At 37.4% G+C, this 22,189-nt stretch overlaps 2 protein-coding genes across 3 annotated transcripts in view; both read left to right on the top strand.

The window, feature by feature from the left end:
- Positions 1-22,189, top strand: part of TXNDC9 (thioredoxin domain containing 9) — a 120,464-nt gene that overhangs the window by 32,830 nt on the left and 65,445 nt on the right. The window lies entirely within an intron of this gene.
- The window catches only part of REV1 (REV1 DNA directed polymerase), a 61,669-nt gene that overhangs the window by 32,546 nt on the left and 6,934 nt on the right, over positions 1-22,189 (top strand). For both annotated transcript variants that reach the window (XM_069876376.1, XM_069876385.1), the window contains 10 exons: positions 1,360-1,486; positions 2,422-2,550; positions 3,232-3,386; positions 7,306-7,425; positions 10,203-10,423; positions 11,412-11,584; positions 15,591-15,693; positions 17,144-17,300; positions 17,584-17,786; positions 20,285-20,518. In XM_069876376.1, the coding sequence (XP_069732477.1) occupies positions 1,360-1,486; positions 2,422-2,550; positions 3,232-3,386; positions 7,306-7,425; positions 10,203-10,423; positions 11,412-11,584; positions 15,591-15,693; positions 17,144-17,300; positions 17,584-17,786; positions 20,285-20,518 (1,622 nt within the window). The remainder of the gene's footprint in view (positions 1-1,359; positions 1,487-2,421; positions 2,551-3,231; positions 3,387-7,305; positions 7,426-10,202; positions 10,424-11,411; positions 11,585-15,590; positions 15,694-17,143; positions 17,301-17,583; positions 17,787-20,284; positions 20,519-22,189) is intronic.

The raw sequence follows: 22,189 nt of genomic DNA, 5'->3' as shown, positions 1-22,189 counted from the left end.
TCCTTCCAGCCACAGTGTGAACGTGTACGTTGTTAGCACCATGAAATATAATTAGCTATTGTGGTACTCTGAACAAAATTCTCTGTTTATTATATTACAAAGTTGTATGATATTAAATAGACCACAGTAATGAAAAAGAACTATAGCATGCATATTGGAATTCATTTTAAGTAAATAGAAGTTTTTTTGTCAGTATGATGACTTGTTGATTTGGTTTGATTCTGATGGGTGGTTTAGGAGGGCATAGTAGTTTTTTGCATCTAGCTGTTTTTTCAAGCTAATTTAGAGTATAGGCATGTATCTTTCAAGGTTTACATATTGTGAAAACACAAGAAAGGAATAGAAAATGCTTTAAATTATTCTAGTGTTCAGTGTCATGGGATTCTGTTCTAGTACCTAGTATGCAGCTGGCCTGGAGGACTCTAAAAGTTTATCTGCATGCAGTAAAGTTTTATAGAATTAGGAAATGTCTGTCTCGTTTTGAGTCTGAGGTTGCAGTATTTGTAATTGTATCATCATTTTGCTTGATGGTAAATCTATGGTGACATTTGAGAGAAACTGATAGGTCCTAGCAAGAGAATTATGAGGAAGTAACAGCAGAAGTTTTGTCAATTAATATCCAATAAGAGTGTCAAAGGAAGTTTAAGTTTCTAGCTAATGTTTTTCAGTTGGAGCTAATTAGCGTTCTGTTTGGGGTTTTTTTTTCTACTTCTTAAAAATTACTTCATGGTATCTAGAATATTAGAAAAATTGTTTTAAATAAGAGGTTGTAGGTCTGATAAAAAGGCTTGATGCCTTTATTCTGGATGCAATTTCTATGTGCTGGTGGTAGTTGTGGGGTTTGTGGAAAGGAGTGTAGCTAAGTGACTTCTTGTTCAGCCAGGCAGTTGGTAAATTTTTGAGTGTCTTGTATTTGTTTACAGGATGTGGTTGTAGCAGTCAGCCTCAAGTGTTTGGTCATTTTTATTGTCATTAAAGCTAACTGAGTTTAGTCTTTTTTTTGTGGTGTTTTGTTTTTTACAGTATGGTATATGTAGTCACCAACAAGCTGCTGTCTAGTAATCTGGGGAAAAACAGTAACAGAATTTTCCTGTTGCTTAATATTCTTCTCAGTCATATGTACAGACTTATCTGCAGAGAGAGATTACTGTGGGGAAGGGAGTATGTTGGGTTTGGTTTTGTTTTGGACCATCATATGAATCAATATAGTGTTATAGTGTTAAGAACCTCTTCATCACCAGGAAGCAGTATGGAAATTGTGTAAAACAAAATCCATGCATTTCTTTTATTCACATTAATTCTGTTGAACTCTTCAGAAAAATAACATTAAACCCAATATAAATATTGTTTTCCAAGCAGAAATTAGAATACCTGATAAGCTGGACTCAGTCTGGGAGCATCCGAATTCCGCACATGTGAATGGAGCTGACTTTGATCTTACTGTTCTGTCCATGGCTGAAATAGCTTCTTGTAGTTATGAAGCCAGGTAGGTAGAAGTTACCTATCAGATTGCTTGAAAGTCTCATACAAATATGCATAAAACATCCAAAAATAGCAGTTGTTAAGTCAGTTTCTTAAATTTACCTGAAGAGATTTTTTTTTTATGTTTTCAGAAGTTGTAGTTATATAGGTGGTTAGAATTTAACACGAGGTATTCCCTGTGGATATTGCTGCTTTTTAAATACTGCTTAATAGCTCTCAACCTAACTTACGTGTTACTTGAAACAAAGTCTATTAAGGAAAATCCTAGGCCATTCACTGTGATTCATAATCATACTTCTTTGTGTCAAAATTGCATTCTTTTGTGGAATTAAGAACACTTAATTAGCTGAAGGTTTTAGTTAAAATCAGACAGTAAGCGTGATTACTAAACTTAAAACCATTTCTTGCACAAAGTATGCTGAGAATCCCCAATAACATAGCTTGTAAATGTTCATAGTATGAAATAACTTGTCATAAATATAACACCTAGTTGGAAATACGATTTTATTTCCTGATGGTATTAATACTGCAGAAATTATTCCTTCATTGGAACCTTTGTCAAGCATGCTAGGATAGGCAGGCTTATATTTGTATCTCCAAAAGTTAAGCTTTATTTATTATGAGAGCATAATTTTGTAAGCTTGCGTAGTGGAATAAAAGGATCAGTTTTAGCTTGAAACAGAAGATAGGCAGTAGTGCTTTCTGAAGACTTTTGTCTTAAGCATGTTCCCAAAGGCAGACTGTCCATGCTGAATGCCTGAATATTATACAGCTAATTCAAATATCTATTTGCAGTTATTTTACTTACCTATTAAATTGCTAGCAGATGGACTAAATTCCTTTTTATTGATAGTTCATTTTTGTGGGAAAAGACATACTTCATTTGGAAATACTAATTAGCACTGTGTTTATTTGGGGTTTTTTATTATTTAATTTTAGACAAGTCGGCATAAAGAATGGAATGTTTTTTGGCCAAGCAAAAAAGTTGTGTCCAAATCTTCAAGCAGTTTCATATGATTTTGATGCGTACAAAGAAGTTGCACGAACAGTATATGAAATACTAGCAAGGTAGTGTGTGCTATTTGGTTACCTGATCTTTCATGGTAAAGTTATCAAATGTGTTTTATTTGCCACTGTTGAATGCTACCGTTCAATTTTAGTATTCTCATCTTCTTGTTGCTCTTCAGCTTCAATAAAGCTGTTCCTACCCAAGATCTTTCTTTTGTAGTATTTTTGTTATTTTGAGCACTGTGTTGCTTCTGAGCGTTCTTTTATCTTGAAGCCAGTCCTGTTAACAGTCAACATCTTGCTTCCAAAGGAGTCATTGTTGATTTTTTTTACTGATTACAGTACGAGAAGCAGATCCTTGCCTACTAGTGAGATTCTTTGAAATATTTTTTTGAAGTAACTTTAAGAACGGGTTATTGGAGTAACATCTATTGAAAACTAATTTCTGGTTTAAAATGCACTTGAACAAAACTGGAAGTTTATTATTGTCAATGAAAAATAATTATTCAACTCCTTCTTCAGCTATTCCTTTAAAATCATGATGCATGTTGAAATTAGCCTCACATTAGTAATGTTACTGTAATTTGCTGGTTTAGCTTTTTTTAATGTGTAAATGATGTGTGTGATACAAAATAAGCAGGGAAGTACCACTACAAAAGGAAGACTTTATTTGCTACATATTTGTTTTAACAGATGGTGAGCTGTTGCTGGTGTTTCACCTCCTTTACTTTGTGTTGATAGCTATACTCATAACATCGAAGCAGTCAGTTGTGATGAAGCACTAGTAGATATCACTGAAATCCTTACAGAGACCAGATTGACTCCCGATGAACTTGCAAATGCTATCCGCACCGAAATCAAAGCCCAAACTAAATGCACTGCTTCTGTTGGGATGGGTAAGTACCTTATTTCATTTCTGTTTACAAGCAGTGCCTGCTATTGTTAGGTTTATTGAAGCTGTGTAAGATTACTAAAACTCTTAAGTGTTTGTGTGGTAGTGGATATATTGCCATTTATATTAAATTACTGTAAATGAAAATGTAAGAAAATCTTCATAAGTGGAAAGTCTTAAGCAAAAATTTATAAAATTGCTATCAGTTGTCATTTGTTATCTGAATGGTATGCTAAAATTCCATCTGTATGATATTCTTGCATTGATTTTTAGGAAATGATACTGTATTTTTCCAGTAAATAGAAGGATGAGCACAGATTCTCTCCCTTGTCAGAGGTAGCAGTAAGAGTTTACAGGTTGGCATGAATTAGCAAAATTATTAGAACATATTGGAAGTAAAGATTTGTGTGATTTGTAATAGGTATTTTATATGAAATCACACATCTGAAAAGACTTCCTTGATTTCTCTTTACTTGGCTCCTTCCTTTCTCCTTTGTTTTTGTCCTTAATTAATAGTAGGGTTGAGTGTCTGTAAATAAATATACTTGGTGCATATAAATGTATGAAATCCACTTGTGAGACAAGCTGAAATTCATTACTGTAAGCTGAATTCCCTTGTATCTTATGATATCATAGTGCAATTCTGTAATTCCCCAAGTTCCTGTTTGTGTCTTATTTTGACTTGAAACACATTTGTAATCTCTTTTATATGCTTATTTAGTATTTTCCCTATAGAAAGAGTGAAATTAGTTCTTAAAATGTTATTTTCTAATCTGATTTCATAGTTCTCTTAGTGATTGAAAGAGGCAAATAGCTAAGTAAGTTTTTTTTTTTCCTTATAATGAATTTGCTTGTGATATTGGAAAATAATTTTGGTATTCTTTCCAGAAATTCATATAGTAGGTACATGACAAGGACTCATAATTCATTGCTAAGTTAATAAATCGGAGGAAACGATTGTGCTGTTACATGAATGTAGAGACCTTGTTTCAAAAGCATAGTCTGCCATGTACACTTCTTGTGTCCATGATTTATATGTTGTCTAATGGAAAAGTTGTACCAATAAAAGAAATGTAAACTTGAATAGATACTGTTATGCTGTTGAGATCTCCTCTCACCACTGTTGTCTGATTAGAGATATATTAAAAAAGGACATGCTTATGCCAGTTGAATAAATTTAGTTTTTACCCTAGAGCTTTTATGGCTAAACTAAACTGTTGTAAACAATGTTAGTGAAAGATTAAGCACTCATCTGTAAACATCCTGTATCTTCGTTTCTTATTTGTTGAGTAAGGTATTCGGTTTTCCTACTTTGCTTCAGTGTTGCAAAGGGTAAATCAATGACATTTCATGGTATTAGAGGCTATGTAGGTACGTCTGGTAGATAAGAGGATCAGGAATCTTCAGTAGTATATAGACAAAACATGGATCCCCAAGTTTAAATAGGAAGTTGAAGGAGGAATTTGTCATTGATTGTTTCATCAATTTAATCTCTCAGGAGAAACAGGGCAAGTAAAACTCTGTTACTGTTCTTATTGACTAAAATTTTAGAATAGACTAAGTGTGAACATAGATGGGAGGAGAAGAGCTGTGGCAACTGCACCAACTCAGCTTGGTGTCATCTGCAAGCTTGCTGAGGGTGCACTTGATCCCGCTGTCTATATCATTGTTGAAGATATTAAACAGCACTGGTCCCAGTACAGACCCTTGAGGGACACCACTTGTCATGGATCTCCATCTGGACTTCGAGCCATTGACCACTACTCTCTGAATACTACCATACAGCCAGTTTCTTAGCCACTGAACAGTCCACCCATCAAATCCATCTCTCTCCAATTTAGAGAGGAGGATGTTGTGGGGGACCATGTCAAAGTCTTTACAGAAGTCCTGATAGATCATACACGTCAGTTTTCCTGTGTCCACTGCTGTGATTACCCCATCATAGAAAGCCACCAGGTTGGTCATACAGGACTTTCCCCTGGTGAAGCCATGCTGGTTCCCATTAATCACCCCCCTGTCCTCCATGTGCATTAGCATAGCTTCTAGGAGGATCTGTTCCATGATCATCCCAGGCATGGAGGTGAGGCTGGCAGGTCGGTGGTTCCCAGGGTCGTCTTTTCTTCCCTTTTTGAAAATGGGCACAATGTTACCCTCATTCCAGTCCACAGGGACTTTTCCCAATTGCCATGACTTTTCAGATATGTAGAGCGGCTTGGCAACCACATTGGCTAATTCCCTCAGGATTCTGAGATGCATCTCATCAGGTCCCGTAGACTTATATATGCTCAGGTTCCTCAGGTGGTCATGAAGCTGATCCTCCCCTACAATGGGAGGGGATTTACCCCCCTGGTCAGCATCTTGCTGTCTCATGACGCAAGAGGGGTGATGAGAGCAGTCATCAGTAAAGACTGAGGCAAAAACGTTCTTAAGCACCTCAGCCTTCTCCTTGTCTGTTGATACAAGGTCACTGTTTTCACCCATCAGTGGGGGTAGGTTCTCTTTCACCTTCCTCTTCTGATTGACATACCTGTAGAAGCCCTTCTTGTTGGTCTTCACTTCCCTTGCCAAGTTTAGCTCCAGCTGCGCCTTAGCCTTCCTGATCTCATCCCTACACAACCGGGCAGTGTCCCTATACATGTCCCAGGTTTCCTGTTCCTTGCTTGCACTGCCTGTGGAGTTCCCTCTTGAGTTTGACCAGCAGGTCTACTCAGCCACGCTGGTCTCTTCCCTTCTCTGCCTGATTTCCTGCATCTGGGAACTGAACACTCTTGTGCTTCGTGGAAAGCATTCTTAAATATTTGCCAGCTCCATTCTGCTCCCTTGTCCCCAAGTACCATGTCCCAGGGGATCCTACTGAGTAACCGGGCGGAAACACCCACCCCTTTGTTTATGGTTGGACTCGATGATCCAGTGGGTCTCTTCTGACCTCATTATTCTATGAATTCTATGAACTCCTTGAAGAGCTGTAAGTATGCTTTCCTGAAATTTAGGGTCCTGACTATACTCCTCACCTGTCCCATATCCCTCTGGACAATGACCTCCACCAGTGCATGATCACTGCAGCCCAAGATGCCTCCAATCCTAATGTCACTGATGTGCACTTGTATTAGTGACCATCGGGTCCAGTATCGCCTCCCCTCCACTGAGGCTGGGTTAAGACATCTTCAGTGCACTCCATGAGTCTCCTGGATTGCCTACAGCTTGCCATGCTACTTTTCCAACATATGTCAGCGTGGTTGAAGTCCCTGAGTAGAATGAAGGCTTGAAATCATGAAGCCTTCTGTAGCTGGAGGAAGAAGCCTTCATCAAATGGTTCTCTTTGATCAGGTGGCCTGTAGTACACACCAGCTACAAGGTTCCCATTTAGTTCCTTGGTCATTTTTTCTGACCCACAAGCTTTCAACGTGTTTGTGGCTGCTCTTCACCGACAGCTCTTCCCATTCTGTCCCTTTTCTGACATTGTCATGTAAGTATTGCTCACATTGGCCTCAGTGGCTTTTTTTGAACTTCTGCAGCATTACAATATTACACTTCTGAATTTTTTAGCCATTTGCACTTAACAGTTTGTCTGTACCCCTACATGTATAGAACATAACCAAGACAAATAATGTCAGTGTTCTTAGTGAAGTGTCCCGCACTTACTTGCTGGTTTTTTTGTGGCATTTTGATGGGGTTTTGTTTGGTTGGTTTTAACTTTGCAATTGCCGGTCCCGCTACAATTACACTGCTGTAATCGCAGGTACTGCTAGCTGCTAATTTGGAAGTAGATACTGTAGATGTATATGAAGAGTGTATTTCATTAAATTCTTAGTAAAAGATAAAGAATTTGACTGTACTTTCTGCATTTTTTCCTCAACTGTTGAACTGCCGCATTCTTCTTGAGAAGACAGTATTTACCACATACATACTTGTTGTTTTCACAGGTTCCAATATTCTGCTGGCCAGAATGGCAACTCGTAAAGCAAAACCAGATGGACAGTATCACTTAAAACCTGAAGAAGTGGATGATTTTATCAGAGGGCAACTTGTTACCAATCTTCCAGGTACTCATTTCTTTTGGAGAACATTTTGCATCCTGGTATTAAACTCTTTCATCTATACTACGAATCTGTGTTTTGGATCAAACAAAATTAGATGCTGTTCAGTGGTTATGATCCTTAGGCAGCCTGATCTAGTGGGAGGTCCCTGCTGATGGCGGGGGGGCAGGGTTGGAAATAGATGGTCTTTAAGGTCCCATCCAACCCACACTATTCTATGATCCTATAATCCGGGAAAAAATAGAAGATGTACTGATTTCTGAAAAAATCTGTGAGTTTTGAAAGGAATTTCTGTGACCTTTTTGTGTCTTTGAGAAGCACCTTTTTTAGTAAAGAATTTTACAGATTCACACAGCATGATCTGCGGAGGAAGTTAAGAGTTTAGTATGTTATGCATCCCTATGTTCTTTAATAGAGATTTAGGTGACTCATTTCGAGTGAGTGCTGGCTTTCAGTATCACAATGAATGCCATAAAGTGAGTAACATAGGTACCTATCACTGAGAGAGGCAGGATTTGTCTAGAACTGAGAACTAGCCCAAGAGAGTATCCTTTCTAAAAAGGAGTGTATGAAGACAGGTGCCGTAATACAACAGAAGGTATATGAAGGAAAACAAAGAGAGAGGAGAGAGGAGCTTGTTTAATCTCTGGTTCATCTAAGAAGCTCTGAGAGATTTTGGAAGAGAATTAGGACAGAAGGAAAATTAAAAAATAAAAGTTGGCAGAAGAGAATGTTGCCGAATGAGAGAAGTGCTTCTGCTTGCAACATGAGCTGTATTAGAATGGCTGATAAAATAGACAAGGTGGAAAGTGAAACTACTGTGGGAATGTTACCACTGTTACGCTCTGCATCAAGCTGTTGACAGGTTTTGGTTCTGGTAGACTTAGAAGTCACATTAGGCATTTTTTATTTTTTATGTAAGGCTCTTTAGTCGATGGTACTGTGAACTGTGACAGAATGTGTTGATTCTTTTAAAGAACAACAAAACAAGAACAAATTTGTCAAATTCCAACTTTATTTTTGCCTAGTTGTTTGAAGAAATTATTTTGACAATTATTACGATTTGTAGTCTGCAAGTATGACAGTACTAGTAATTTTATGAACCATTTGGCAGTTTCCAAAAACCTTACTGAGAGATAGACGTTCTAATGACGTGTTTACACAAGTTTTGTGAAAAATGACAACTTGACTGAGGAGGGTGATCCAAATAAGTACATCCCCTGAGGGACCAGTGGGCAAAGTTTAACTTTTATACATTTTGGCAGTAGTTCCCAGTCATCACATGTACAGCTAGAGACGTGTTTTCTGTCCTGCATTCCTTGGTCCAGTAGAACTGAGAAGGAACAACTGGGAAGACTGGAGTGATTGAGCAGAATGCCTGTGGACGTAGAGAAGGCCAAGGAGAAGACTGGAGGGGAGGAAAGATACATTTCTGGCCCACATGTTTTAGGGAGGTTCTCCAAAGCATTGTGGGATTCACAGAGAGATGACAGGAGACTGGAGTTACGGTGCTGGGAGGGTGAGACAGTAAGGAAATAGAGAATACACTTGTATGGTGTATTCAGGCTTTACTGTATGTTTTTTTATTGTTCCAGGAAGATACTTAAAAGAATTGTAAGATAAAGTGTTCCTGGCATGTTACTCTGTATTGTATTGTCATTCAGTACTTTATTATTATAATGTGACAAAAGACATGGTGCAAAAAAGTGCTGGGTAAACACCTGTTTATGCTTCGTATGTTGGTGATCAGCTTAGCTCAGCCAGCATGTGTACGCACATATTTAGTGTTAAATGTTCAAAATACTATGTTTCTCTGTTTTAAGAAAGAAAAATAAGAGATGGGAAACAAAAAATAGACAGCAATAGACACTAAAATGGGAAGGTGGTAGGAATAGCATACATAGACAAGTGCAGGGTTATGTATCCTCTTCCATGGCCAAACATCATTTACAGCACAGCACCATGTTTGTGGCATAAATTATGGGAAGTACTTTTCCTCCAGAAAATTGTTCATATAGTGCTGTGCTTTGACTTGTGTATTTTAAAATTTTCACATTTCACTTGCGTGTTCATAGCAAAAACGTTCTGGTGTTTGTGTCAATAATAATACCACTTACACAAAGAAACAGATATATGAAAGATAGAAACTGATTACCTGAGATTTCTAACTTTCACTGACTTTGGTAGTCTACACTCATAGGACTAATATTTTCCGGAGGTAACAGGCCACCTCTCTGAAACCCAGAAATATACTTAAGTTTATCACACTTACATATGTGCCGTTGCCATGGATACCTAAAATTTCCAGTGCTTGGTAATTCAGAGCACAAGTAATACAGGTATGCTATCACTTCTACTTGAAATATTATTTTTCTACCTAGGAAGCAGTGGAACAGTAGTCAAAATATTTGTTGGTTTTCTTGTAGATTAAATCACCTGTGTATGATGGCAAAACATATTACATGTTGTACACTTTTTTGGACTAAATGTTACAATGTTCAGAGTGTATACTCTGTGACATAGGCAGCACCTTTTCAAGAAGATTTGCAAGCAGGAGTCATTCACGTTTTACCCAGAAATAAAGAAGCACACTGCAGTATGACACCTTAAACTAAATATATACTACAGATAAAGATGAAGACAGCAAAAGTTTCCATTTGAACCATGTTTTGTTGAGTGGAATTTATTTTTTATGTAGGTTTAAAAAGACAAATTTTATTTGTTCAAAAGCTGACTGCTTCTGAATTGGTTAGATTTATCAGAACTAATTGGTTTGTTGTTAGGAGTTGGCAGGACTATGGAATCTAAGCTGGCTTCTTTGGGAATTAAAACCTGTGGAGATCTACAGTGTGCTTCAATGTCAAAACTGCAAAAAGAATTTGGTCCAAAGACAGGACAAATGCTCTACAGATTTTGTCGTGGTTTGGATGATCGACCTGTTCGTACAGAAAAAGAAAGGAAATCTGTTTCAGCAGAAATCAACTATGGAATAAGGTTTACACAGGTAAATTCAAACTTACTTGCCTTTCTGCAGTGACTTCTTTCAGCTGTAGAAGAATCTTCTCATATTCTGATTATTTTCACTTACACTTTGATCTGTTAGAGCACCATCTTAGCCACCAAGTAGAAATGAGGAAAATGAAGAAGTAGGAGACCAAACGATAAAATGGGAGGAGAGACTGCAAAAGTATTGGACTGAAAAGAAGCTTGCAAAATTAGCTGGCTATTCTGCATTCATTATACAAGTCTGGTACAGAAAAAGAGAACTGCAGTAGGTTTGTCAGTACCTAGCATTCTCTTTCATTTAAATGCGGATTATTTAAAGATGCCAGTGCCTGAAACCAGCACCAGCTGCTCCAGTACAGCATTTTTATTAGTCTTTTTACAAATATTGGGGAAAGGGGAGGAGTGCTGTTGGCAAAATTGTATTAAAAAAAAACCCTTGGCTCTTTGTTAAGAGCTTAAGCATTTGTAGAAAGTACAGAAAAATCATGTTGGGAGAGGCCTTATGGTGTTGTGTAGTCCATCTTTCTGCTCAAAGCAGAGGAAGCTATGAGGTCAGAGCAGTTGTTCAGGGCTTTATCCAGTCTGGTGTTGAAAACCTCCAAGAATGAAGAGTGCACAACTTCTCTGAGCAGCCTGTTCCACTGCTTGACTTTCCTTATGGTGAAAAAGATTTTCCTTGTAAGCCCAGTGTGTGCTTCAAGTTAGACTTGCAATTCTGTGTTGGTGTTCTAAAGACATTTTTTTAAGACTTATTTCCTAAAGTACTTAGTGTTTCGTACTTATTTCAGCATTAAGAGTCTACCGTGTCACCTAACTTCAGCAAACTACAATGTAGACAAAACATTTGAAGTTAAATAAGACAATTGCCTGTGAGTCAGCTTGTTCTTTTTATTTTACAAAATGTAGATTGCATTAACCCTTAAGATTTACCTTCAATATTTGAAAACTAGTAATTATCTAAACATGCTATTGTTTTTCCCCGTCAGCCTAAGGAAGCAGAAGCTTTTCTTCTGAGCCTCTCGGAAGAAATCCAGCGTAGGCTTGAAGCTGCTGGTATGAAGGGTAAACGATTAACCCTTAAAATTATGGTCAGAAAGGCTGGGGCACCAGTGGAACCTGCAAAATATGGAGGTCATGGAATCTGTGATAATATTGCCAGGTAACTATGCATGGAAAAAAGAGTGGTCAGTAGGAGGCATGAGCACGCTTCTGCAGGATGTTGAGCACCAAAACTTACGGGAAGATAGGTCAGAAATTTTAAAATGCTTGATAACCTCTTTGTCTACATATTAAACCTGTGACAAAATCAGAAGTAAAATCATAGAATCATAAAATCACCAAGTTGAAAAAGACCCATCAGATCATCGAGTCCAACCATTCCTATCAATCACTAAACCATGCCCCTCAGCACCTCGTCCACCTGTGCCTTAAACACCTCCAGGGATGTATGTGGTCTTTCAGTCCTCTGCACAGAATGTAAACCTCCCAGTGATAAAAAGCATGGCATATTGGGAGGAGAAGGAAGGGAGAGAGATGTCCGAATGAGAAAGACAGAACAATTCTGACAGTCTTGAGTTTGTTCATCGAGGAAAATGAGGAAAAAAGAAAATATATCAGAAGTTGAAAAGTTTTTGGGCAACATTTGGTGATTTTCAGAAACAATTGGTGGTTTTCAGAGGAAGCAGGAATAGGGAAGAAGGACTCGAACTCCACGACTGCATTCTTCGTGGTTTGAAATTGCTTTCTTGAGAGAATGTACTCTGGCATGTCTGTGGATGCTACTTAAAAATTAAAGCGATTTAGTGAAACATTTTCAGTGAATTATTGTGACTTAAACTTTTCTCTTTGTAGAGATGTAAGGTTTTCTTTTCCTCCTTTTTGAATGTAGTTTAAGGTTGCTGTTTATTTGGTAATAGTCTCATGAAATACTAGTTAATAAGGCCGTTTGGTCATGTAAAGGGCTTGTCTTTAAACATGTGTATGTGTTGGTGTACATCTCTCCAGCTTGCTCAATATTTGAGCTGGTTTTCCTTTTGCAGTACTTGTAGAAGATGTATTTACGCCCTGCACAATGACACGCATGCAGCAACATTTTTATTTCTTTCAGTGACTGGCTGAAAACTGTTTCCTCTTGCCGAGCTGTGTGCTTTACTTCTTTTTTCAGAGGCTTTCTGTGGTTCCTGGATAGGTTGTTGGTCACATGCGGTTGGAGTCAGTTTTGAAAGAGAATTGCCTTTGTACTTTTCAAGAAGGATGTCTAGAGTGCATGGGGACTAGGGCAGTGTTTGGAGAATTATTTGCTGCAGAAGACTGAGGCCAGTTTAAATTCTGAAGATTGGAGCCGGCATCAGATGCTTTGAACTGCATCTGTCCATCTTAAAGTAAACAAGTTTCTTTGTGTCAAGTCTGTCATTCCTGTTGTTTCACCAGTAAGTCTGCAGAGGGGTTTTTTTTTGGTCCTAGAATAGAAAAGACAATGAAAATTCAAAGTGGAGCTAAGAAAGTTGCATCTTAAAAGCTCAAGGTCAGAGACTGTGTCCCATCTTTCAGCTGTTCAAGAAAGCAACTTGTTCCTGTGCCTTGAACTTTACAGTTACTTTTTTTTTTATACAGTTGTAGTTTCCTAAACAGACTTGCCTTTCTTGTGGATCATTTATCAAAGCAATAAAGTCTCTTTCTACTTGGGCTCACTACGGCACTGTTGATCACATTGACATTGCTACCTGGGCCCTTCCCTGGTGAAGTGGGATAACCCAATTACTCTGCCTGGGTAGTCAATTGTAGGTCACCATCAAAAGGAGTAGGACCTTCAGTTTCCAAAAGCAGTGCTGTTACTCGTATCTGTTTGATATTTCTGTTTCTTCTTGGTTTCCTGTAGTTCAGCTCGATGATGCTGACTAAAGATTTTTTTTTTAATCTTAAATTTATTTATATTCTTGCATACAGAAAACAGAAGAATGAAATCTCGACATAAGCATTATGCCAGTATATGCCATTTCAAAGAAGATTGCCCCAGAACCTTCTAAATACACATTTATTCTTCAGGCAGACACTTCTGTAGCAAAACAGTTGTTCCTTAGGTAAAGGGGTGATCCTGGCTTTTGTGCAAGAGTGCATTTGCATCTTTGAAGATAAGGTTTTTTCCTACTTTTCCCTCCTTCTCAGGTTGTTGTAACTTATGAATCTCTCCTGAACTGAAAAGTCATTTGTTCAGTGTTGCTGGTAACTGAATAAGTAGGGGTGTTCTTTCTATGGGTAAGAGCCCAACCGTAGGACTCGCATGCTTAGGATCTGCCTTGTGCTTGTGAGCTTGTGACATGCAATTCAGCTGTATTGAAGAATGAAACTACAAAATCGACCTTTCACTGTGAGAAGCTTATCGCCTTTTGGGATGGGTATACCAAGAAGAAAATCCATCAGTCTATACTTTTGTCCTCTGGCTTTCCTGAATTCTCTGAGCTGAAGATGTGCTCTTAACAGCCTAAGAACGTATTTTGAGGCTCGACGTATTTTGTGTTGAGATAGAGCTTTATTCCTCCTTTATTGGCAACTAGTGCCATACGGCTTCCTCTGCCATACGGTCAGTGCTCTGGGCTTCATTTCTGCGGTCAGGCACGCTAATGTACACGTGCCCTGAAATTTCCCTAAATCATGAAGTCTTCACTAAGGTATGTTAAGGGGGGCACCCAAGGGTGCTAAGTTTTTCACACACAGCTGAAGCAGTTCTGACACCAAGATCTTGTTTTGCATTGTCTCTGTTTCTGCTTCTACCTTTACCGATGGATTTGGCAACTGCAGTCAATCCAAATTACACTATTTGGTGATATAGGTGCTGGATTACTGTCTTCGTTAGCGCATGTCTGTTCAGTCCAGTGAAAGGCTTTTTAGCAGCAGGGTACACTCTAGAAGTTGCATGTAGGCAAATGGATTACAGTCTCAGGGTGGTGTTCCCTCAGTTGTGTTTTCCCCATGTACAGCCTAGATCCAACAGTTTGTGCTTTTTACAGTAGCTAAACATGACCAGTTTCTCTCTTATTTCAGTTTAAGATTTCCTCTGTAGCTATAGCTCATGAGCGGTTTCTTGCCAACTCACCTCACAGGTGAATGAGTTTCTATGCTTTTCTATCCTACAAGTCAAGGTTCCCTAGAGTGATAATCATAGTCCTACAAAGGATTCAGACTCACAGACACAGCTTCTGAGATGTTAGTGTTATTTTTACTGCATCTTTGCTATCAAGTCCTGATAGAACAGCATAGACCTTTGTAAAATATTCTTCTGAAATGATGTGTACCTTTAGACCTATCCTGTACTTCTCTGTAGGATTTAAGGAGACACTGTCAAAGTATTTAGTAGCTTCTCAGTATGACACCCTGTCAAAACATCAAGGAGGAACTTCCTTTTATCCATAGAGCCCACTCCATTGATTAAAACTTTATTGGTTACATTGGAGAGGAGACTTCATACACACACGCATGTTTGATTAGTCACCTGAGGTTCTGTCCTTATCTGTCTCAAATGTCATGCTATTAGAGAATCCAGAACTACCAAACACTCTGAGTGTCCTATCAGGCTCTCAGGTAGCATTTTGTAAAACTCAAAGCCAGGCAGTTTTGTGAGTGAGTTGTTGCAGAAAATTGCCCACAGTGTAAAATGTTTAAAGTTACTTAACCATTAATCCATGTTCTTTGTTGTTTGTAATCCACATGCACATGCCTATGCCTGTATCTGCTTCTCCTTTAGAGTTCGTTGCTATAGACATTTGACAATTGACAGCTGAAATAATACTGAGCAAACACTTTATGAACCAAGACTGAGAGGAGGATAGTGTGTGAATGCAGTTATACTGTGAAGTGAAACGTTTTTGTCTTGCTTCAATAGATAGCATATGTATAAACATATACTATACTGGAGAAATTAATGTGTGGCCCTCACACTGAGAATGTTCAGTTAGTAAGTTGCCCAGCTTTTTTTTCTGGAGAGCACATGTAGTTCTAATTACTTTTAAAAAGTAACTGCTGAACAAAAAGCAGTGTTCAGTTTCTGTATGCCAAGAAATTATGATCTGCCTTTATTTTGAGGTCCTGTCTGGAATAAATACAGAATTGTTGTTGTCTTTAGGATTTGTGAAAGTTTCCTTTCTAACTATACTCTTTTATTTTGTTAGGACTGTGACTCTAGACCACGCAACAGACAGTGCAAAAGTAATTGGGAAAGAAACTCTAAACATGTTTCACACAATGAAACTCAACATATCAGATATGCGAGGGGTGAGTTAATGGGAAAAGTGAAATCTGTTGTCTTTATTAACATTATTCGTTGTCTTTTATAAATTTTCAGTTCTCCAGGGTAGATGATAACCAAATTTAAGCAGAAGTGTAGATAATACAAAACTTACGTAAATTAGGCTATGCAATCATACCATGTTTTGTATGTTTAGCTTTGAAAAACATGACTACAAGGCCATGAATGTAAAAAAAAAAAGAAAAATGTATTGTGGTATGGATTAATCCACAATTTACAGTACCTGAGGTAACAAAGTTAGACTGTATCTTCTGCAATTCTCTTAGCCCATGAAAATTTTATTTTGTCTTACAATTTTCTGTAAGCTTTTGCACATTTATTATTTAAATAACTGATGCAAATACTGTTTGTAATGCTAATGAAAAATACAGATTAGAGCAGGTTTTGCTCTAGACTGCAAGTCTTGGAGACAGAAGAGTTACCAGTCCATGGTCTGGCCTTTGAAGGTGAATTGCTGTTTCTTTTGAATCATGGTTTATTTTAGAATACTGTTGCTTATCTGAGTAGTCTATCATAGCAGTGTAAACCAATGGTAAGACTATTTTGTCATCAGCAATTTGTTACAGTGGAGCACAGAGGCTTTCTAAAACGAACCTGCATTTATTGGTAATCTAGATGTAAAAGTGGGGCTTTGATTCACAGTGTTGCCTTGCAAAGTCATCTCAGTAGCCCAGATTTTTTCTTGGAGTTAAGGAAATATTTATCGTCCTCTCCATAACTATTTCTAGTTTCTGCTTGTCTCCTTTGCTGGTTTTTTTATAATAATTACAGAGGATGAGCAGTAAACTTGCACAATGTACCAGCGCATGTTAGGTGGACGCAGTTTTTGAACCCCTGTTGATTTGGTATTTAAAAGTAGAAGAAAAGTGAGGTTGTCTTTCAAAATGAGGGACCCCTCATCTGATAAACACTACTTCCACCAAAGTACTTCAGTCCACTCAGACTTTGCAAGAACCATGTATAGAACAGAAAAAACATTCTTTTTCCCAGTTGTAGATTGAGGTGATGGATTTAGTATAGATTTTCCTCAGAAAAAACATTCCTTTCTTGTACGGGTAGCCATATTGAATACTAATCACTTCTGTTCAGTACTTCTATATTTGTTAGTGCCCAAGAAATTTCCTAATAAACACTTCATTTCATTATCCTGTTGACAGCGCGTTTCTGTATCAGAGAAGTTAAGATGTATTATCTCTGTAATTTCTTAGTTGACAAATTGTGGTGAATAATCTGGGATTTCTTTGGGATGTTTTTAGTGGCTATTTACGTATGCTTCAACACACTTTCATTCATTCACTTCCCCCCCCACAGCAGGCAGCCAATGTCAGAGAAAGCAATGCTATGTGAAAGAAATACAGGTTTTTAAACATAGTTTTTCAACTTAATAAAATGACTTTATTAATGTTTTGGATTCAGGTTGGAATTCAGGTGCAGCAGTTAGTTCCCATCAGTAAAACCACCTCAGCTCACTCAGCAGTACAATCTGGACACTTACCTGGTGGATCACATTCAGTTATTGATCTTTTTCATGTTCAGAAAGCAAAGAAGTGCTCAGAAGAAGAACATAAGGAAGGTCAGTAAGCTTTGCACTTTGCATGTGTGATAATCAGCTCTGAAGAGCTCCAACATAGATTACCTTTTGGAATACTTATTCACTATTGTACTAGTACGAGTTATTTAACATAAACTCCTTGTGAACACTTTTTGCTACTGCAAAAAGAAGTGTTATAATTATGCTGTATATTGTATACACTATTAAGCAAAGAAAACTGAAAACTAGCTTCACTGTATCTTGAAACTCCGAAATACCTTTTACTATTAGATGATCATTTTGTATTTTGTTTTCATATGTATAGTGTTTGTGGCTGCTATGGACCTTGAAATATCTTCTGATTCAAGAACTTGCACTTTTCTTCCATCTCGCGGTACCCATCTCACACCTGGTCTCAATTCTGATGTTAACAACACTGAGTCTCCTGTCAAATGCAATGGTGTGCATTCTCCTATCAGCGTAAAATCCAGGCTCAATTTGAGTATTGAGGTTCCATCTGCTTCCCAGGTAAAACCTGAGAATATAAAACATCTGCAGTATATTGTAATAACTTCATGATTGTTTGTCTTATTTGGATAGAGGAAAAAAAAAAGTACATTACACTCTGGTAGAGTACAATGCAGAGTAAGAAACTGTTATTGATGCAAAACTACTTTGCCTTAATAAAAGGATTTTTTTAAAGCAGTCATTTAGAATTTAACTAAAAAGATACTACTTATTCTAAGGAAAGCAATTTAATTTTCCAGTATCTTTTTTCCCTTCCCATCTCTTGCCAAAGGACTAGAATGGAAAAGGAATGGAAGAATGCTGAGGGTGAAATATTAAAAAACATTACCGTCCACCCTTTACAACCAAAGCTCAGAGCCTAATTATAAAAAACACAAAGTAAACTTCAGGAAAACTTCCATTAGAGTAATTAGACATATTCTGTAGTTAATGTTTGATGTTTAGATGAGAATGATATGCAGATTTTTAAGTCCCCTTTTCTTATGTTGGCTCTGAAAATTATTTCTGAACAGCTTAATCACTGATGGGTGGCTCAGGAAAAATTTTGACAAGTACTTTGTGTCATTTTCATGAAGACAGATCATTTAAACGTTTTTCCATATGCCTTTATGGTAGCAATATTCTTTGCTACAGATGCTAATAAATGATAATTGGGTAGTGTCCTCCACATAATTTCTTATTTCATGTATTCTATACCAGTCTTTAAATTGCACTATAAATCTGTCTTCAAGGTTTAGTCAGTGAGAACGAACTGAACAGCAAATAGTCTTGCGCTACCTCCTGTACTTTCACAATGGCGGTGCTCTGAGTTTCTGCCTTAAAAGAATACCAAACTTTTATTTAGATGTGATTATTCATCTTCCTGTGTTTGTTTTCAAAATTTCTTCAAATAATATTGAAGGTAAGATGCACACTTAAGATTTGTGCAGGATATCACCTCTTAGGTGAGAGGAGGACAATCTTAACCTAAGTGAAATCTTTCTGTTGGTGGAGGGAGGGGGGGTTTCATGAAGGAGGAGTCTCCTTGTTTCCACGCCACATGTAATTCAAGCAGAAATCTTCTATAACGATCTGCTATAATAAACAAGCTGCTGCAGGTATCTTCAGTATAAGCAGATTTACATGCTTTTCTGTAAAAATCTGTAATTGTAATTTAAGTCTGTGAAAGCATTTGTTGATGTTCTTTTAACACTTTCCTTAAATATGTATCCATTTTTAGAAGCCGGTTGTGCTTCTGTCTAAGAACTGGTTTTTCTATGATGCAATACCCATGCTAGCTCAGGATCTAAAAGCAATTTGATTGAACAATGCAAAGCTCCATATGCACAGTTTCTCCTGTAGAAGAATATTTATGAACACGTGAAAAATGCACTAGCTGTGCAGTAGAGTTCATAAAGCTTTGGTGACCTTCTGGCATAATATGCTTGTCTTTCCTTCTGCTGTGTATCCATATTATAATATGGACTATAGATTGGAATTGGGTACAGGGAAGGAGTGGTGAGATTTAGGCCCATACTGCTGTCTGTGTAACGTGTGCTAGGGAAGCACCAGCAAGATACTCTACACTCAAGATTTCCTGAAAATGTTTGTAGAGTTCTATGTAGAGCAAATTTGGAATGAGAGAACTGGAACAGAATGTAGAATGAGTAACGAAATAGATTAATAATACAGACAGCTTTCATCAAAACCTCTCAGTTTCCATAAGCCAGGTAGCTTTTCATAGATATTTGTAGTTCTTCGTGAATCCAAAATCTGGTCATAAACTCCAGATTTTCTTCTTAAAAGTAAAAGATAAAAGTTTTCTGACACCGCTATGGAATTTATCTGCATAGTTTTACTTAAATTTTACTTGTGAGAAAAATGATGCTGTAAATCTGCTTGTCAGTTATATTCATTGTGTCACTTGTGTAGCTGTCATTATATATAGCAACTTTTTGGTACTGAGGGTTGTTTTAGTTGTTTCAAGTTGATAATGGGTGGTAAGTACCAGTTACGGCAAGAAAAAAATTGAATCTGAAGCTTATTTCATTATTAAAATCTGTGACAAGTATCTGACAGTACACAAACATACACAGTACCATTAAAGTAAATTAGTAACATGTATCCTAGAACTATGTAGAGAAAGAAAATAATTGCTTACTGCTTTCTACCAGACACCAGTGTAGTGCTCTTGTCAGCCTGTTTCCTGTATAATTTGAACTCAGAATCTGGGTTTCCTTATCACTGGGTGGCTGGACAGGGAACCTTATAAATGATTCGTGATGAGAACACTGAACATTGTGAAAAGATAAAACTGAGAATTCATATTTACAGAACTACTTAGTCTTAAATGATATTTTTACATTTTGCTGCTGTGTAGTTGTGAGGTTCCTAAGTATGTCAGCATACACAATACATTTTTTTTTCCAAAATTCAAAGTCTGTAGAACTAATTTTTGAGTAAAATTAACTGTGTTGTCTGTACCTGAGAAAGATCTAAACATTTTTATATATTTGTAGCTAGATAAGTCTGTGCTAGAAGCTCTGCCGCCTGATCTCCGAGAGCAAGTAGAGCAAATATACACCATTCAGCAAGGACAGAATTACGGAGATAGCAAAAAAGAGCCAATAAATGGATGTAACGCTGCACTTCTGTCACAACCAGTTGGAACAGTGCTTTTACAAATACCAGAGCTCCAAGAACCAAACACCAATATGGGAATTAATGTGATAGCTTTGCCAGCTTTCTCACAGGTAGGACGCTTGCAGATTATCAATGAACATCGACTTTCCACCTTTAGGAAGAGTTAAAAGCTTTTTCTTCAGACAGCGTTACTAGAATCTGTGACTTACCAACATTATTTATGGTCCTTTAATATCTTTAAAAGTCTGTGCTTATAAGCGTAACTGCTATGGTAGTATTTATTAAAGATTTATAGTCATCAGTATGCCTATGTTTTGCTGTTGTTTAATATGAAACTTCCTCATTTACACTTTGCTTTGCAATCCAGTGTGTAAATAGCCCTTTTTCTGCATTGCAGCTGTCTTAATGCTGCACCATCAGTCTGAAGCAGTCTTAAAATCTGCTTAGCTAGTCACGGGGGACTCAGTCTGTTTAAGTGGGTGTTTCGAGAGTGTAAAGCCAACCTCTGCTAGCTTCTGTAGGTGTGATTGTTTATATCGCATCACCGGCAGGAAGGCAGGCATGGCTAAAGATTGTGCATATGTCCATAATTTTTAAGTGAGCTCATATACAGCATGTCCAGGATGAGGAAAGGGCAAAATTATTTCTCAAAACAGGGGCCTGAAAGGGGAGCTGGTAGCAATAATGATGCTTTGGATGATACTCCACTCTCCAATCAAAGATGGTGCTGAACAAATGTAGGGTTAAAATAAAACTAAAAATCGAAGATTGGGTTACCTGGAGATATATCTTGCATATGCTTCAGTTAAAATAGAGCAGTATTCTTATTTTTCTATTTGCTGTACCATTGCTCCATTGCTGTTCTGAAATGAAGCGATATCACTTAGTCAGATTTCTAGAGAGAGAGATTTGTTGGTGTCTCTAAGACATAATGCTGCTTAGATGGCAAAGAACCCAGAGAAAACTGGACAGAAATTCCTGACCTGTTTTCAGTAAACAGTAGTTAATGCGTAATTGTTACTTAGAAGATGTGTAGTCTATTCTACTACTAAAATTTCTTTGCCTTCATTCATTGGTTCAAAAACAGTTGTGTTAGCTTTTATTCCTGAACTGCAACTTGAGTTTCACCTATGGAGATATTGTGCGAATGGTGTATGAGTCCTCCATACCCCAGCTGTTTTAAATTATGTAGCTACATTCATTCATAGGCAAGAGTTTATCTTGGACTTGTGTGTTAAATTATGCTTTGAAGAATATCCCTCTGCACTTGTTGTACCACTCAGTACTCTTTTTCAGGGTGAATTTTAACTGCTTTCTGTATAAATTAAGTTTAGGTTGTGTTTGTGCTTTATCTATCTATTAATTGGGTAGTTGAGAATTGATTGTTGTTTTTTATAGCAGCATTTATTCTTGAAATTGTCTTCGAAATACAGAATTTACACACTCCAATACACTGGTTTTCCTGTTTCTAACTCCAATGCACTGGTTTTCCTGTCTCTATCTCCTAATGCATTTTGTGACTCTGTTACTTGATCAAAAAATGTCGGCTTAGCAGAGCAGCCTTTTTGTTTCAAGATGCAGATCAAGAAGAATTGACTACTTCTTATTTATTTGTCAGGGGTATCCATACTATCTATTCTAAAATGCCTTATGCATGCAGTCCAGATTTTCTTCTGAAAACTATTCATCTTTCTTTATTGGCATAAAGAGAACTAAGATTTACAATTTTCATTTTCTGACCTAGGTTCAATTTTAATAACTAGAATAATATGGTTGAATAG

Source organism: Phaenicophaeus curvirostris, chromosome 1 (assembly GCF_032191515.1).
Source record: "Phaenicophaeus curvirostris isolate KB17595 chromosome 1, BPBGC_Pcur_1.0, whole genome shotgun sequence".
Classification (NCBI taxonomy): domain Eukaryota; kingdom Metazoa; phylum Chordata; class Aves; order Cuculiformes; family Cuculidae; genus Phaenicophaeus; species Phaenicophaeus curvirostris.
Note: the sequence above shows the minus strand (reverse complement) of the source record. Positions and strands in the feature narration are given on the sequence as shown.